At 42.0% G+C, this 19,194-nt stretch overlaps 1 protein-coding gene across 1 annotated transcript in view; it reads left to right on the top strand.

Moving 5' to 3' along the window:
- LOC118419654 (gamma-aminobutyric acid receptor subunit beta-1-like) overlaps positions 1-3,291 on the top strand; it is a 60,709-nt gene extending 57,418 nt beyond the window's left edge. Inside the window, exon 9 of the mRNA XM_035826153.1 lies at positions 2,741-3,291. Coding sequence (XP_035682046.1) covers positions 2,741-3,124 — 384 coding nt within the window. The 3' untranslated portion in view covers positions 3,125-3,291. The remainder of the gene's footprint in view (positions 1-2,740) is intronic.
- The last annotated feature ends 15,903 nt before the right edge of the window (positions 3,292-19,194 follow it).

The following is a 19,194-nucleotide window of genomic DNA, read 5'->3' as shown; positions in this document are numbered from 1 at the left end:
TTTTGATTTTGTGGCAGTCACACGAGGGGAGTTCCCTCGTTACCCCAGAGATCTAAGCCTCTAGAGTTCACTTTTTGAATTTTTCTGTGTCTTTAATTTTTGATATCACAGTCTAAAAGGCTTTGATTTCAAGTTTTGTCGTCTTGATATTTCAATATTCAAGACGAAAAAAGGGGAATAAATTAGATTTTCCCCTTTAGATTTGGATCGTGTTTAAGGTAACAGATAGTAACTAATGTAAATGTAAGGAAGACGCGGTGTAGGTTTTTGTCTCATAGCATCTTGTTTTGGAATTTCAAAGCGCTAAGATTTAAAATCATCCCAAAGAGAATAAGAAAGAAAGAACGGATCTTTATCAATCGTTTGCTGGCTTTCACATACAACCTTCAACTTCAAAGTTATCTCAGAAAAAACAATCCCTAAAAGCCACATGTGGCCACATTTGTAACTTTTATCTCTTACGAACGTCTTTAACGTTTTTTTTTTTTTCGTTTTACCATCCATCATGCAAAGTTTTTATCGCCATAGGGATTTAAGAATACGTTTCCTAATGGGTTTGACTTACTTCAAAGCCATTCTTTGTCGTCAATTACCTCTAAGAAACCACCTTTTTTGAAAGGGCAATAAATAATAGGGATTTTTGGCTCAAACTAACACGTGTAGACCCTCGGGTAAAACGTTTGATAGAACAAAAACGCAATCATCACTGATTCAGAAGTTTTAGTTTGATGTCGTCGCGTTTGAATAAAAAAGAACTGTAACAGCAGTTTTGTACGTAGACTCATTTTGTAAATTGGCTTGTAGATTGTAAAAATTCAGTAACGAGCTTGGAAAGTTTTAAAAGTTTGATCATACAAGCCAATATGAAACTATGACAGTCGTATAGTTGAATTTGAGATAACAAAATCACAGAAAAACAATTACTCTCTATACATATCACATCTCAGTGTGTGTCACATTTTAGTTTTGTTTCTATCTACTATGGTTACTGCTCGAAATCAGAACGGCCTTCATTTTTTTTAATTTCTTCTTCAAGAAAAAAGAATTAAGGGTATTTGTATCTAATACAAATGAACACAAATGAATTTGCAAAAACCATAAGCTACATATAAAAAACAGAGACATTCAGTCTAATGAGAAGCTGATAATGTCAGGAAATAAAATATCTACTTTTTGAACAGAATTCAGGGAAGTCAGCTGACTAAGTAATAACGTACATAAATCAATATCAAAAAAGATAAAATGTATATATCCCGACTCAAAGGCCGTGTTACAATGCTAACAGATCGGCCTTCCTTGCACTGGTCGACAATCCCTCAGTGACCATACAGCGATTAAAGATGGATTTTGTCATCATCAATTTCATGATTGGAAAACAAAAAAAAACACAGTTACAAAACAGTGACGAAGTAAACGAACCCCTCAGTGCCGCAAGCTTGACGAAAGTGAAGTGACATACCACCTTTACCTGCTCATGCTGTGTCCATCATGATCAGCACTAAACAAATCGCCCGATGTAACGTAAAAGTCTCTGATGAATAGTCTGAGATACGAGCAGGATATAAAAAGTATTCTTCAAATGACAACAAATCAACATGCAAGGCGACAAAACTCGTTCCGAAGTTCGTTGAATGATTTGAGAAATTCTTTTCTGTTCCATATGCCTATTTGTTGAAGCCTCTAGTGAAACCTTCTCCATACCATTACTTGTATTTGTCGAACTGAGTTCATGGGATACTCCCATCCGCTGACCTTTCACCTCTTCCTGTGCCAACCGTCCGCTCTATTTTAATCTATCTTGCTGCTGACCATAAGTACCAATCTGACCATTGCAATGCCCACCGGAAGGACGTAAAGCTGCTTGACCATGGCGATAACCACGCCAATCAATCACCCCTGGCCATGACTTAGTGGTAGACGAGCCAGTTGGGACTCACGAAACGGCGTTCCAAAGCCCGGTGCTCTATCCCAGATGCGCTCCATCCCAGAAGCGCTTCTAGGGTGGAAACACATCTGGGATGCAGACCTATCCCAGATGCGCCCCATCCCGAAAGCGGTTCTAAGATGGAAGCACACCTGGGATGCAGATGTATCCCATATACGCTCCATCCCAGAAGCGCTTCTAGGATAAAATCACACCTGGGATGTAGACCTATCCCAAATGCACTCCATCCCAAATGAGCTTCTAGAGTAGGAGCACATCTGAGACGCAGACCTATCCCAGATGCGCCCTTTTCAGGAAGTGCTTCTAGGATGGAAGCACACCTGGGATGTAGACCTATCCCAAATGCACTCCATCCCAAATGAGCTTCTAGAGTAGGAGCACATCTGAGATGCAGACCTATCCCAGATGCGCTCCATCCCGTAAGTGCTTCTAGAATTGAAGCACACCTGGGATGCAGACCTTTCCGGATGCGCTCCATCCCTGATGATCTCCTGGGATGGAAGCACATCTGTGGTGCAGACCTACTAGTATATGAATTTGCTTTATTATCAATTGACGAGTTTTGTTTGTTTTGAGGTTTGTTTGCAGTTGGTCAGACGAGCAACCAAACACCCAACCAGCCACAAAAGCAGAAAATCACAAACAGCACCAAAAGATAACCTCCTTATTGGCGAAGGCGGTGATTTGCGTTATAATCCTGCAAGATGTATGTAAAAGAAGCAGAAATGCATATGCATCATTATGTAATCCAAAGTTATATAACAATATGTTGATTCTGTGTCGTTTTGTACCTAGAACACATCGGTGGTCGAGATCAGAATGGCGACTCTGTCCTCGAGAGCGGATACACAAGACGACCGGAACCACAAGCAGGACGCTCCGGCGCTGACGCCGATTCACGCCGACGAGACGAGAGGCATAGTCGGGCTGTACATGGACTCGTCCGAGCCCTTACGTCACTACCACGACAGAACGTCAACGGCGTCCAGTCCTGACTTCAACAACGTGGGCATGCGCAGACGCAAGCTCCCGACCGATCCGAAAATTTCCATCCCCAGGCTGAAGCTGCCGAAGATTCGCGATGTGAACACGATAGACAGATATTGTAGGGTTCTCTTCCCGATTGCCTTTGTGATACTCAATACTGTATACTGGGTGTCGTACTTTCTAGGGACATAGGCAGTGATGGAGCCTCAAGTATCCCAGAATCCATTGCAATACACATTTCACAATACACATCCAAAATGGCTGACTGTGACCCAACAAGCATATCGACCTATCAAGTTGCCTATAAAACTAAAGCAATTACATGTAGCTCAATTTCAGAAAAAAATCAAACTCAAAAATCAAACATTTATTATGCAGCCTGTTACGAATTCAAGAGAAAAACTAATAATTATGAACCAGTTGCTGCCGTTCGAAAGGCAACATGATAATACATATGCTTGTGCAGTCGTCCATCTTGGATCTGTATCGTGGTATGTGTGTTGCAATGAATTCTGGGATGGTCACAGAATCCTCATTGTGACTTGTCTACTGTTAGGCAATCAGCGGTGCCTTTTTGGCAGTGTCTCATCAATATCAAAAAACAACAACAAAACATATCAGTTAGTTTGGAACACTGAGGCTACTTTTTACGAAACGGCGATCGCACTGCGACCACACTGCGATGTAATCATCTATATCCCCTGACTTCATAATTTCAATATCATAAAAAATGTAAAGGTATGACTGAAAATACAGCAAAACACACAAGGCGTAAATAAAAAAAATCATTTTTTACCTATGAAATTGGATTTGTGTAACACTCGGGATCCATAAATTGGAACATCATGCAAAAGTAAAATTATTATGAAAATTACAACCAAACTTATCAAGATTATCTTTGAAATTTGAGGTCACAGGGAGGTCGTAGCGAGGTCACTGAATTCGAACTTGTGGAGTGGAGCGTAAGTCACACATAGTACAGACGACATGTTTGATACAAATCCGTTTACGTATGCTGCCAATAGATGGATGGAGGAAATAGTCTAATCATCCAATTATCTAATCGTTATAAAGACTCTATGGTTTGATCAATTTCTTTAGTCTTATGTCATAATTTTTCAACAAAGCTACTCTTATAAGTGTAGAGAAAAACAACGTCGGCCATGTTGTCAATATATACTGATTAATAATATATTTGCCTTGAAAGAGACGACAATTCGAATGATAAAAACTAATGTGTTTTTTTTTGTCAATCTTGAAACGCCTTTTATGGTTTCCACGGAAAATCTGACTGATTTAAGGTCAAAATGAATCCACAACGATCGATGATTAATTAGAACTGCAGCATGCAATATATTTTTTGTCATATTAGTATATGATTGAATATTTCAATACGTTCATTTGTAACTAGTAAAAACTCAAGATAAATATTGCGGCTAAGTTTCTCTAATGTCCTGGATTTGTTACAAATGATTGTTACAGAAAGCGTACCCAAATGCTGTTAAGACTAATTCAAGCAAATTGTGCTGTTTACCAAAAGCTTTCTAAGCAAGTGCCGTAAGGCCACGTAGATTCGAGTATAAGGATGACGTGCGTACCAATTTTCGTTCGTTTCGAAAAAAAAATTGAAAACACTGTTAACCCTCAAACACCCGGGTGGGGTCCATTTCATGCTCCTACGCATGGTGCCCAACGGCATTAGCATATCGGGGCCCTGCTGTCTGGTGGCCCACCAGCAGTTACTGTGATTTCCGCCACAAACCTGCTGTCAACCAATCAGAGAATAGGCTTTTTTGGGCTTTCTGTTTTCGAAAGCTATGTTGCAAATTTTGCTGGAAAGCTATCATCCTACGCCCGAACTCTAACGGCTGACTGCCCATATAAGGGTAATCTCATTCATATTCATATTTATAAGCAGGGCGGTCAGTAACTGATCTGACTGCACCAGACAGCAGAGGTGACCACAAGGAGTTTGGACACGACTGCAGTCCATCTGCGTAGGAGAATGTGTAAATCATTAAAAAAAAAACAGTTGCAAAATCAGGAAAACATGGCACATACTGCAAATGTATATCAGAAAACGGCCACTAACGTCATAGAATGCGAAAACTCATTCCAAAGTCAAATAAGGACAAAATAAAAAAGGCGAATCAACTATAAGTAAATAAACACACAGAGTATGGAATACATTACACAAGTATCTCATACTCCATATGTTTAGCCGTTTTCTTCAAAGTTGCTGGTCACTTATTTTTCATATTAATGAAACTTTGCTCGCCCGCATCAGTTTTTTGTATCCCATAATTGTCATCCATATAATCGAATCTACGTGGCTAAAAGGAAGGAAAAGCGTTACTGTATATACTTCAGGTAGAGATTACAAAAGTTTCTATCCTTACCTTCATTAGAACTTGCCTTGCCACTGACATACACCTTTCTCATGCGGCGGCCATGATAGATCGAAAACGAGGTCAATGAGGCAAACAGACAAACTTATTTCTAAAATCATCTCCGATTTAGCTTTGGCCCAAAGCACACAAAGTTTCACATTATAAGATCAAATAATATCTAACTGGTGTAATGCAACGAAAGATGCAGCAATCCATAGTATAGTAGACTGATCCCATATTCCTTTAAGAGATGCAAAATTAAACATAAACATTTGAAGGACATGCAGCCATTCTCTTTCTTATTGGTCGATTTTCTAATTGCCGTGCTATTGGCTGAACTGCTAATTATGATGGACAGTCTTTTGTTTGCCTCATTGACCTTGTTTAACATCTATCATGGCTGTCGAGTGAGAAAGATGTAAAACCATTGTACAGAAGTAGAGACTGTGTACGATATTCAGTAGTAAACAAAATTCTTATGATAAAACTACAGCGCTTATAAAGTAGATTGATATGTAAATGATGTGTACAGTAAATACGTTGAGACTTTGCTATCAGATTAAAGATTTTCGTAACTAAAATAACAAAGAATTCCGTGTTTATTTGAAGTATCAGTCCAGGTAGACCAACTGGTGTCATACATTATGTCTGTGTATGTGGCACTGTTAATATAGGTTACTAACTTGAGTGCAGTGCCACATTGTCCTCGTCTGGCCAAAAGCAAATAGAAAAAAAGAACGATAGGTCAAGTCACCTTCTTTCCCGCAAATTTTATCTAAGCCAAAAAAAAATAATAAGCATGGCTCTAATATATTTGTCAGAAGTACGTTGTACGACGTTCGGGCGTTGGAGCAAATTCCAGATAGATTGTCATATATATTTCTATATTTGATGTCGAACCGGAGGTGCATCTGACATTTGATGTTGGTCCAACAGTGCCCATAATTACCGTGATTATCAGTTGTCACCCTCATTTTACACCGTCCGGGTAAGCCCTTGAGGAAAGTCATGCAGGAGATGTGTGAATTTGTTTTTCATATGGGGCGATTTAGAACATTTGTGCGAACCATCATGACATCAGCATTTTAGATTTATCTTAACTCTCTACGAGACACTGTCTATTTTCTAACGAGTTTGCTCTGTGCAAGGCCATTGACCACTTCTAGGCACTAAACTACGCTCACTGTGGCAGCATCTCTTCTCCCTAAATCAGAAACATCGAGCTTCAGCAAGTTCGACTAACTGACCCAATAGGCGACGCAGGGGTCACGAGGCTGCTCGGGAAATTCCCTATCCCATTTACTAAGTGCCAGAAGTAGTAAATGTTAATCTCAGGAATTCAGAAGATAAAATGAATAACATGATAAACAACAGCATGTTTGACCATTTCATCATACTGTGGGAGAGGGCTCGTTCGCTTCACTCAGTCAGTATTTTTATTCGATGGTTATAGCAAATGACCTAACCTGATAACATCATATTTAACTCCGGGTTGGCCATTATCTATTGACTACATAAGCTTTCTCTCAGTCTATATTACGTAACTTCCATCCCAACTGTATTTCACTCCAGGATATATCATTCTATGTCATCTATCTTTATCTTCTCCTGAGGAGTTGAACAGGGTTCTCCCCAGAATTTTAAGTATAGTCGAGGGGCTGACAAAAACAACCTGAATAAACGCGCTGCGCTTTCATGAAAATGGTTTCATTTTGCAATGACAAAGGGTGTCAAATACTACAAGTATAATATATTATAGTGATTCCTTTGTTGTAAAGTGGCAAAACGACTTTTGTTTTGATCATCGCCCATTCACAAGTTTTTGCAGACAATGCAGACTGGAAAAGTGATGCCACTTGGCACAAAAATCTGTGAATTTTCATTAATTTTAGCAAAGACTAACCAAGAAAATAGGGAAGAAACACACTAAATTTCAAAAGTAGTTTAGTGGAGGTGGGCTAGGAGTATAGTGGAGGGCCTCCGTTATTCCATCCTCTGGGGAGGACTCTGAGTTCCATGTTGATCACATCCCAACCAGAGGGGTATGTCACAAGAAAAGTCTAATAAAGGCAAACCGTCCCCGTCGTAGCCTCACCAGGATAAAATACATCACCAACACACCCTGAAGCTAAAAATAGCGACGATCCCCATGGTCTACAGAATAGGATATTGGGTGTAATTGTTCACCATCAATCAGAATGACTGTTCGGCAATTTGGTAGGAATGCCGACAATGAACTTGGCATAGAATCAAGTTTGGTGAAAACGCACGACAGGGGCGATGCTGTCATGGTTAGCACCTTGTTTTTGTGTTGTAAATTTTGCATGAAGAAAGACAAAAAAACAGAAATCTTACATTGAGTGTAATAAATTTTTCAGAAGTTATCGCCTTTTCCATTGATAATTTTTCGCAAACAATCCTTCCCCCTCCCCAACATTTTATATCACAGAAATATCTTGGGTTGTACCATTTGGTTTGTATATAGGGGTCTTGTTGGATTTTTGATCGAAAAAGTTAAGTCGTATCCCTCTAAACAAATGTAATATGTACTTATGGTGTCTGACTGTTTTATTGGCGGCAGTGTCTGAGCGACATTGTGCGGTTCTTTGTATAACTGCATTACTAATTTGTACAAATACAGCAAACTTTATAGGTATGGTAACAATTTATATGATTTAAAGCGGTACGGGAGTTTTTCTTGGCTGGTGACAAATGACGGTTCTCCAGAAAGGGTAATTCTGCAAAATGATTAATGCAGCAGCGTACCTAAACTTCATCTACAGCTCACACACACACACACACACACACACACACACACACACACACAGACACTATTTCGCATTGTCAGCAATTTCAATAAATCTAAACACTCTGCACGGTACAGAAGCGCCACCCAGTGACAAGATACATTACCACAGACAACAGGCCGACCCATTTCTATCCTCCGAATATAAGACAATCATCATTGTAATACAAATGTTCACCGCTTCGTTATTCAAGTAACTGCTCTATCTAAAGACCAACGCTTTATATTAGTTTCCCGTTCAACAAAACATGTGGACATGAGAACACAAAGATAAGGACAAGGTTCGTCTGTTGCCAATACTACATTTCATATATGCCAAACTCTACGAACCTCAAATAATTGTATATGCAGTATCATTTCAATAACTTAAACAAGTTAAGAAGATAGTTACCTATATGTGGATTATGTCTCTTGTAAAAAACGTCCGACAACCAATGAGAACGTTACATCACGCAGTGACGTCACAAAAGGGAAAACTGCGTTCAGTAATTCATACATAAATCCTTAGTCTTCAACTTTGTAAAGAATATATATATACAAATAGAAACATGTAGTAAAATATAATTACTTGATAGAGCGAAAGGACAAATTTACTGTATTCGAACCTGACTTCTTCACTTAGCAGACGAACATTTCAATAGGGCGCTTTACCAATGCGCTGCAATTCGTACAAGACTAGATAGGAGTTGCTGTGAGACCGCCTACAGCTTCACTATACATATAACAATACCGATCAAGATATTACTGTATAAAGACAAAGTGGGCGCGTCGACCGACAGGGACTTGGGGTATAAGGCCCTGTCTAGATAGATTTCAGTAGAATGGTGAGTCTATTATCTGTTCTTCTATTTCAAGCATATCCCATCCCAGATCGGATACCATTTTTGTGGCACTATGGTAAGTAGTAATTAAAAACCCTTTGCAGGTGTCGGGGAATAAACTGCTCTAATTTGAACTGCCAAGGGAAGGGGAAAACTCAATATTTCAATCTTCTTCTTTTATTGTATTAAGCAACCTCATAGTAATAAGACAACTTTAAGTTCCGTCCTTCTTTCAGTGTCTTAGTTATAATACAAGAGACTTGAACAAATGAACGAAGGAAAACAAAGGAAAGACGCTTGCACTTTTAAACATGAAAAATGGCGTCTTCTACCTGGGCCATGTGTTCGCCAGATGAGGCCTGAATTGGAGTGAGAAGTCATAATAGAAAGAACACTAACCTGTAAATCATCATTGATATAACGACAGGAGTACTGTGGACTGGAGAGATTTAGACTTATGTGGAAGGGTGCCCCCAGCAAAGAGGCGACGATCAGTGACGTCCCTTCTTCTTTCTTCTTTCGGTTAGGCTGCCAACCTCATCTTTTTGAGGATTCTGCAGCCGTGGCAACATGGAGAGGTTCACTGCGCAGACTGAGGGGGGGATTATATTTTGGATTTAAACATAGATAAGGATGGGGATAGCGCCGCCTCCGCTGGGAGGCCGTTCCAGTCTCTAATTGTACGTGGGAAGAAGGCATTTTGCCTGTATTGGGTTCTACTAGTCGGTACCTTGTATGCTGCGGGATGGGTCGATCTCGAACTTCTAGCTTGTGGAGCGGGACTCGTTTTGCAGTTAATAGCCAGTTCCCCTGAGTGGTATTTATAAAAAGTGACCAATCTGGCTCTCCGTCGTCTCTCCTGGAGTGTTGGCCACTCAAGGTCGTGGAGCATTTCGCTGACACTGGAGGACCGTCGATACCTGTTTGACACCCACCGGGCAGCCCTACGCTGGACCGCTTCGAGCTTCGCTATATCCTTTGCTGTATAGGGGTCCCAAACGGGACTAGCAAATTCTAGTAATGGTCGGACTAATGTAACATAAGCAAGGTTTTTTATCTTTTTGGATCCTACCTTTATGTTTCTTCTCAGAAACCCTAGGGTTCTGCTGGCCTTGTTGGTGATGTTTGCGATGTGCGTACACCAAGTGAGATTGTAGGTAATTGTCACTCCTAGATACTTGGCTTCCTTGGTTGAGACAAGAGTGTGACCATGAAGTTTGTAGTTCATTGTTTGGGGGACCCTCTTCCTTGTGATATGGAGTGCTTGGCACTTGTCTGGATGGAAACTCATCATCCAGGTTTGCTCCCACTCAGCAAGACGATCCAAGTCTTCTTGAAGTACTTCCTGATCCCTAGTCGAGCTGATAGTTTTGTGTGCCAAGGTGTCGTCTGCAAACAGACGAGCAATAGACGACAAACTGGTAGGGAGGTCGTTTATATATAACAGAAACAGGGTGGGACCTAGAACAGATCCCTGCGGCACTCCTGAATCTACTGGTACAAAACTTGAAATTGAGCCTTCCACTACTACCGCTTGCCGGCGATCAGTGAGGAAGCTCTGGATCCAGGTCTGCAGCGACCCTGTGATGCCGTAGTAGTTTAACTTATGGATGAGGAGGGAGTGGCAAACTTTGTCAAATGCCTTGCTAAAATCCATTATTAGGGCATCTGTTTGTCTCCCCTGTTCAAGGTCAACAGACAAGTCATCCACAAGTCCGAGTAACTGGCTTTCACAGGAATGGCGGCGTCTGAACCCATGCTGCTCTTTACATATGATTTCATTTTCTTCTACATAAGACATAATCGTACTAGTAACAATATGCTCCATTATCTTACATGGAATACTGGTAAGGGAAATTGGCCTGTAATTCTCAGGACGGTAACGTTCCCCCTTCTTATAGACTGGGGTAACATTTGCTGTTCTCCAATCTCGTGGTACGACACCCGACTCGAATGAAGACTGAAAAAGCAGAGTGAGTGCTGGTGCTAGCTCGACCGCCAATTCTTTCAGCAACCTAGGGCTGATGCCATCGGGACCAGGAGCCTTTTTGGGGTCCAGGTTTTGCATCAGTTTTCGCACTCCGGGCTCAGAGATGTTTATCGAGCTACATGTTGGTGCATTTGATTGCTGAAAGAGGTTGGTTCTATTCTGAAATTCTGATACAGTGAAAGTGACCTTTTGGCTGAAGGCACTTTGAAACTGTTTGTTAAGTGCTTCTGCACGGTCCTTGGCTTCTGTAACAAGTTTGCCCTCTACTTTCAAGGGGGCAACACTTGCAGCCTCGGTCCGCTGCGACTTGATATAAGTCCAAAACCTCTTCATGTTAGCCCCAGGGACTGCATGAGGGTCATCTTGGTTAGTAAACAAACTTTCAGTGTATGACCAGTAGGCTCGGCGTAGCCGACGCTGGATTGTATGTTTGAGAGCTTTCATTTGTTCCCGTACCTTAGTGTTACCAGTCTTTTTCCATCGTTTGTATAGTCTGTCCCTACGACGGATTAGGCGAGAAGTAGTATGGTCTACCCACGGTTTGTTGTTTGTCCTTCCTTGAGCTCGCCCTCCCACGCGAGTCGCCGGCTCAGGTAACATTTTCTACATTTGTCCTTGCTGTCACGCTTCAGTTTTGACCCGACACACGTCTAGACGTCCATGGCACATGTGCAATCCTTATTGAGCTATTTAGCGTCATAATTCGTTCGTCAATGGCGAAAAAAACGAGTGGAAAAAGTTAGGTTTGTCTGTAGGGCCTTCAGCTGTGTAGATGAGGAATGTGCACTGCAATTCTAACAATATCTGTTAGAGGTCGCTGTGATACCGTCAAAGTATTTGCAATTTTTCTACGGACTACTGAACTGTAACGTTACATCCCAAAAAGGGCGAAACACTAAAAGTGAAGTTCTTGAGAGCTACTAATGTTTGAGTTTGTCGTGATTTTCTATATCTACACGCTATGGTTTAGTGTCGGCTACGGTTTGCTTTGAACTGCCTTTGGGCATGCAGTCAAACCTGCTAAAGACGACCACCAGAGGGACCGGACAAAATCGGTGAGCCGTGAGCATAAATTGCTACCTTGTTGAATGAAAGTTACAAATTTTAACATCAAGGGGTTATTTTGTCCACAAGTATCCAAAACACACATAAACACACACACAAAGACTCGCCAAAACTATATCTTAATTTTTCAGTAAAATGCAGTAAAATGAAAAAGAAAACAATTGTCATTGAGGCGTTATTTAATGCTGTTGAGGCGTTATTTAATGCGTCGTAGCAAGCAAGTTCATCTAGATGCAACCAAGACATAAACTCATCAAAACGTGAAAGAACATTGTTGTTTCTAAATGGTTGAAATGATGACGTTTGCTCCTGCGGTTTAGTAACGTCAGCCATATGGGACGTCAACCATTGATGACGTCAGTGTTCATCAGAGGTGAAGGGAGGGTCGTTGGTCTAAGCCCTGCTCTGTAAAGAGAAAGAACTATTGTCAAGTTGTGTATGTTGAAAGTAGCGTGTGCGGAGAGAAGAATAAATGCACTCATATCTAGATCGGGTGTTCTTTGAACTTGATTGCGAACCTAACATGTTGTATCCGTGCATACATGTAGTTTCACAAGGCTGTATTAAAGTCACTGGACAGAGAGTCTGGTACACAACATGTGTTGATGCCTATCCCACGTTACAGTGACCGTCTGTCACCTTTCTCCATTTTCATGGGTTTTGTGTTTTTATTGTTCTTTAGGTCATATTTTTGCGTCGTTAATCATATTCCAGTGATGATCTCTGCGATCGCCGTCTAATTAAATGGGGGCTTTTGTAACTGACCTTCCGGCGTCGGTCACCTGTGCTCCGGTCAGACGAGGGAGTTGTAGGGCGTCACGCGTCATCCGTCCTCAATCTCTAGGTCTACAAATCCCATGACGCCAAGATATTTACCTTTGCCAGAATGGCTAAGGTAATATTTTTAGTCCGGTTGTGTGTATTCCCCCTGTTTGTAAACAGCATAACTCGAGAAGAGTGCGACGGATGCAGCTGATATTTAGTAAGTGGGTAGGGGTCTGGAAAACGAAGGGGGAGTTGGATAATGGGCCCCCTAGCGGCTTGGTAAGGTACTGCAGCGGGACCTCCATGTTTGATATCTCGCTTTCTGGACATGCTGCGATCGTGATTTTTGAGCGGTAGGGAGCCCTTAAAGCAGAGAGTGATTTCTGCTAGTTTGGGCCCCCTAGCGGCTTTGTTGGATACATGGAAGTGCAGGCGCCGGTTTACTTGCAAACTTTTGTCTGCGGACAGCATAACTCGAGAACTTCGACGGACGCTGATGATATTTGGTGGGTGGGAAGGGGTCTGGAAAACAAAGGGTGAGTTCGATAATGGGCCCCTAGCGGCTTCCCTTGGTACTGCAACGCAACTTCCGGGTGTGTTTTCTCATCTTTTAAACATGCTGTGTTCACGAATTTTGGATGTTAGAGAGCTTTTGTGCTAAGGAGTTAGTGACATAAGTTTGGGCCTCCTAGCAGCTAGTTTAGAGATAGCTGGGGCATTTTTGTCAAAAACTTTTGAGGCATTACAACCCGCCAGCCTGGTTTGGTTGATTCCACCTGTGAAAGCTGTGCAGCGCTGTTGACGCGTTGCTAAGGTCAAAGGGTCAGACTCCTTGGCCCTTTCAGACAAGCGGACCGTATCATGTAGTTCAAAATGGGTAGGAATTTGTTGGTAAAATGGACATTTTCATAACTCAAGAAGGGCATCCATTTGCTGTCAGTCACTTGATCCAATGTTGAGGTAAAGGGTTATGCCCTAAGGTGAGGTGGCAGCAAGATTTCTAAGCACAAAGTCAAGGAAGTTTGTTTTTGGGCAGGAGATATTTGAAAACAAGGATATCTGTGGACACTGGTGGAGAATGGATTAACTGGAATGTCTTGTCGTTGTCTGCAGGCAACTGTGTATGCATTTTAAGACTGCGATTGTAGCTTAGAGTTCAAGTTCCGGCCTGGCAAAGTTGGTATGGTTAGAAAGGTCGCATAGCAAGGAATAGAAAGATAAAAACCGCAGAAATTTTGGAGTCGTCCTTGTCGAGATATCCTGAGTATACGGGGTCTATTTGGAGGCAACCGATAGCTATCTTTTGGAAACACCGCCTGTCACCGCACCGGGTAGGGACGTTAAGACTGCGATTGTAGCTTGAAGTTCAAGTTCCGGCCTGGCAAACTTTGTATGGTTTAAATGGTCGCATAGCAAGGAATAGAAAGATGAAAACCGCACAATGTTTGAGTACGTCCTTGTCGAGTTGTTCTTTAGTATACGGAGTCTATTTGTCTGGTCGCAAACGCTAGCTATCTTTTGGAAACACCGCCTGTCACGGCACCAGGTAGGGACTTAAGACTGCGATTGTAGCTTAGAGTTCAAGTTCCGGCCTGGCAAACTTGGTATGGTTAAAAAGGTCACATAGCAAGGAATAGAAAGATGAAAACCGCAAAATGTTTGGATTCGTCCTTGTCGAGATATTCTTGAGTATACGGAGTCTATTTGGGCGTAACCGCTAGCTATCTTTTCGAAACACAGCCTATCACGGCACCTTTTAGGAACTTAAGACTGCGATTGTAGCTTAGAGTTCAAGTTCCGGCCTGGCAAACTTGGTATAGTTAAAAAGGTCGCATAGCAAGGAATAGAAAGATGAAAACCGCAAAATGTTTGGATACGTCCTTGTCGAGATGTTCTTGAGTATACGGAGTCTATTTGTTTGGGCGTTACCGCTAGCTATCTTTTGGAAACACCGCCTGTCACGGAACCGGGTAGGGACTTAAGACTTCGATTGTAGCTTAGAGTTCAAGTTCCGGCCTGGCAAACTTGGTATGGTTAGAAAGGTCGCATAACAAGGAATAGAAAGATGAAAATCGCAAAATTTTTGGATACGTCCTTGTCGAAATATTCTTGAGTATACGGAGTCTATTTGTTTGGGCGTTACCGCTAGCTATCTTTTGGAAATACCGCATGTCACGGCACCAGGTAGGGACTTAAGACTGCGATTGTAGCTTAGAGTTCAAGTTCCGGCCTGGCAAACTTGGTATGGTTAAAAAGGTCACATAGCAAGGAATAGAAAGATGATCGAAAACCGCAAAATGTTTGGATACGTCCTTGTCGAGATGTTCTTGAGTATACGGAGTCTATTCGTCTGGTCGCAAACGCTAGCTATCTTTTGGAAACACCGCCTGTCACGGAACCGGGTAGGGACTTAAGACTGCGATTGTAGCTTAGAGTTCAAGTTCCGGCCTGACAAACTTGGAATGGTTAAAAAGGTCACATAGCAAGGAATAGAAAGATGAAAACCGCAAAATGTTTGGATTCGTCCTTGTCGAGATATTCTTGAGTATACGGAGACTATTTGGGCGTAACCGCTAGCTATCGTTTGGAAACACAGCCTGTCACGGCACCTTTTAGGGACTTTAGTCTGCGATTGTAGCTTAGAGTTCAAGTTCCGGCCTGGCAAACTTGGTATAGTTAAAAAGGTCGCATAGCAAGGAGTAGAAAGATGAAAACCGCAAAATGTTTGGATACGTCCTTGTCGAGATATTCTTGAGTATACGGAGTCTATTTGTTTGGGCGTTACCGCTAGCTATCTTTTGGAAACACCGCCTGTCTAGGCACCGGGTAGGGACTTAAGACTGCGATTGTAGCTCAGAGTTCAAGTTCCGGCCTGGCAAACTTGGTATGGTTATAAAGGTCACATAGCAAGGAATAGAAAGATGAAAACCGCAAAATGTTTGGATACGTCCTTGTCGAGATATTCTTGAGTATACAGAGTCTATTTGTTTTGGCGCAACCGCTAGCTATCTTTTGGAAACACCGCCTGTCACGGCGCTGGGTAGGCACGATGGTCAAATTTGGCCCAAAAGTTTCCATTCGAACGCAGAGTATCGGGTTACCGGAGCTCCCGTGCGGTCCCCGCGGAGGGCTGACGGTGACAGAAACATCTTCTACAAGATCGTGATAGTTAGAAAAGCAACCTCTCGCAGATTAAATGAAAATTGGCAATGTGTACACGTCAAATCTTGCCGTGTACGTGTGCTGCACAGTTTCGTTTCAATGTTTTCTGAAATATGCCTAGTTGGTTGATTTAGAAAGGGTGTTTGTTGCACAAAAAAGCAAATACCATATTTAGATCGGTCCTAAATGTGAATGAAAATCCAAATCTTTTATATCATATGAGTAATGATTGTAAGATCAAACTTTCTGTCTTAGGGATTTTTCAACTTGTGCTTAGAACTATTTTTACAGACAATATAAGGTCGAAAAATCATGTTTTTCACACTCAAAGACTCGTAATTCAAAATTGCCTCCATATTCCAAAAATCCCTAAGACACAAACATGGAGATATTAGTTGTCGACAATATAAGTCCTGAAAGAGTTGTTTTGCACGCGTTTTGTAAGCTATTTAAATACCATGTTTGGTCCTATGTCGAGTCGCACTGATAGGGATATGAGGTAATTGATACCGCCGTAAACATGTGTTGTGATATTCAAGGTCACCAATAATGACGCCAGCAGCTTTGTTACATGTCACATGTTCCAAACTTGGCGGCAGCAAAACTAAGCTTGCCAAATAACGTTTTATATTTGCGAAAAAGTTAGTTTTACTTCTGACGCACGGCACCCAGGAAAACGAGGGTGTTTTCTGCGTGTTTACTGTAACAACCTGCGGATGACCGCGGGTGACCTCTAATAGAACGTCCATTCTGTTCGATCACGTCAGCGTTCTGTTCGATTACGTCAGATGGAACATGATTCGTGTTCTAAATCACCCAATAGAAGTCTGGAAATTTTGGGGCCAAATTTTACCATCGTGAGGGACGTTAAGACTGCGATTGTAGCTTAGAGTTCAAGTTCCGGACTTGTAAACTTGGTATGGTTAAAATGGTCGCATAGCAAATTATAGAAAGATAAAGCCGCAAAATGTTTGGATACGTCCTTGTTGAGATTTTCTTGAGTATACGGAGTCTATTTGGGCGTAACCGCTAGCTATCTTTTGGAAACACCGCCTGTCACGGCACCGGGTAGGGACGTAAAGACTGCGATTGTAGCTTAGAGTTCAAGTTCCGGCCTGACAAACTTGGTATGGTTAAATAGGTCGAATAACAAGGAATAGAAATATGAAAACCGCAAAAGTTTTGGATACGTCCTTGTCGAGATATTCTTGAGTATACGGAGTTTTTTTGCGCGCAACTCTAGCTATCTTTTGGAAACACCGCTTGTCACGGCATCGGGTAGGGACTTAAGACTGCGAGTTTAGCTTAGAGTTCAAGTTCCGGCCTGACAAACTTGGTATGGTTAAGAAGGTCGCATAGCAAGGAGTAGAAAGATGAAAACCGCAAAATGTTTGAATACGTCCTTGTCGAGATATTCTTGAGTATACGAAGTCTATTTGTTTGGGCTCAACCGCTAGCTATCTTTTGGAAACACCGCTTGTCACGGCACCAGGTAGGGACTTAAGACTGCGATTGTAGCTTAGAGTTCAAGTTCCGACCTGGCAAACTTGGTATGGTTAAAAAGGTCGCATAGCAAGGAATAGAAAGATGAAAACCGCAAAATTTTTGGATTCGTCCTTGTCGAGATATTCTTGAGTAAACGGAGACTATTTGGGCGTAACCGCTAGCTATCGTTTGGAAACACAGCCTGTCACGGCACCTTTTAGGGACATAAGACTGCGATTGTAGCTTAGAGTTCAAGTTCCGGCCTGGCAAACTTGGTATAGTTAAAAAGGTCGCATAACAAGGAATAGAAAGATGAAAACCGCAAAATTTTTGGATACGTCCTTGTCGAAATATTCTTGAGTATACGGAGTCTATTTGGGCGCAACCGCTAGCTATCTTTTGGAAATACAGCATGTCACGGCACCAGGTAGGGACTTAAGACTGCGATTGTAGCTTAGAGTTCAAGTTCCGGCCTGGCAAACTTGGTATGGTTAAAAAGGTCACATAGCAAGGAATAGAAAGATGATCGAAAACCGCAAAATGTTTGGATACGTCCTTGTCGAGATGTTCTTGAGTATACGGAGTCTATTTGTTTGGTCGCAACCGCTAGCTATCTTCTGGAAACACCGCCTGTCACGGAACCGGGTAGGGACTTAAGACTGCGATTGTAGCTTAGAGTTCAAGTTACGGCCTGACAAACTTGGAATGGTTAAAATGGTCACATAGCGCGGAATAGAAAGATGAAAACCGCAAAATGTTTTGATTCGTCCTTGTCGAGATATTCTTGAGTATACGGAGTCTATTTGGGCGTAACCGCTAGCTATCTTTTCGAAACACAGCCTATGACGGCACCTTTTAGGGACTTAAGACTGCGATTGTAGCTTAGAGTTCAAGTTCCGGCCAGGCAAACTTGGTATAGTTAAAAAGGTCGCATAGCAAGGAATAGAAAGATGAAAACCGCAAAATGTTTGGATACGTCCTTGTCGAGATATTCTTGCGTATACGGAGTCTATTTGTTTGGGCGCAACCGCTAGCTATCTTTTGGAAACACCGCCTGTACACGGCACCGGGTAGGGACGTTAAGACTGCGATTGTAGCTTAGAGTTCAAGTTCCGGCCTGGCAAACTTGGTATAGTTAAAAAGGTCGCATAGCAAGGAGTAGAAAGATGAAAACCGCAAAATGTTTGGATACGTCCTTGTCGAGATATTCTTGAGTATACGGAGTCTATTTGTTTGGGCGTTACCGCTAGCTATCTTTTGGAAACACCGCCTGTCTAGGCACCGGGTAGGGACTTAAGACTGCGATTGTAGCTCAGAGTTCAAGTTCCGGCCTGGCAAACTTGGTATGGTTATAAAGGTCACATAGCAAGGAATAGAAAGATGAAAACCGCAAAATGTTTGGATACGTCCTTGTCGAGATATTCTTGAGTATACAGAGTCTATTTGTTTTGGCGCAACCGCTAGCTATCTTTTGGAAACACCGCCTGTCACGGCGCTGGGTAGGCACGATGGTCAAATTTGGCCCAAAAGTTTCCATTCGAACGCAGAGTATCGGGTTACCGGAGCTCCCGTGCGGTCCCCGCGGAGGGCTGACGGTGACAGAAACATCTTCTACAAGATCGTGATAGTTAGAAAAGCAACCTCTCGCACGTGTCTCGTCGAGATTAAATGAAAATTGGCAATGTGTACACGTCAAATCTTGCCGTGTACGTGTGCTGCACAGTTTCGTTTCAATGTTTTCTGAAATATGCCTAGTTGGTTGATTTAGAAAGGGTGTT

This window comes from Branchiostoma floridae, chromosome 7 (assembly GCF_000003815.2).
Source record: "Branchiostoma floridae strain S238N-H82 chromosome 7, Bfl_VNyyK, whole genome shotgun sequence".
NCBI lineage: Eukaryota > Metazoa > Chordata > Leptocardii > Amphioxiformes > Branchiostomatidae > Branchiostoma > Branchiostoma floridae.
This window is presented reverse-complemented; position numbering and strand designations above follow the sequence as displayed.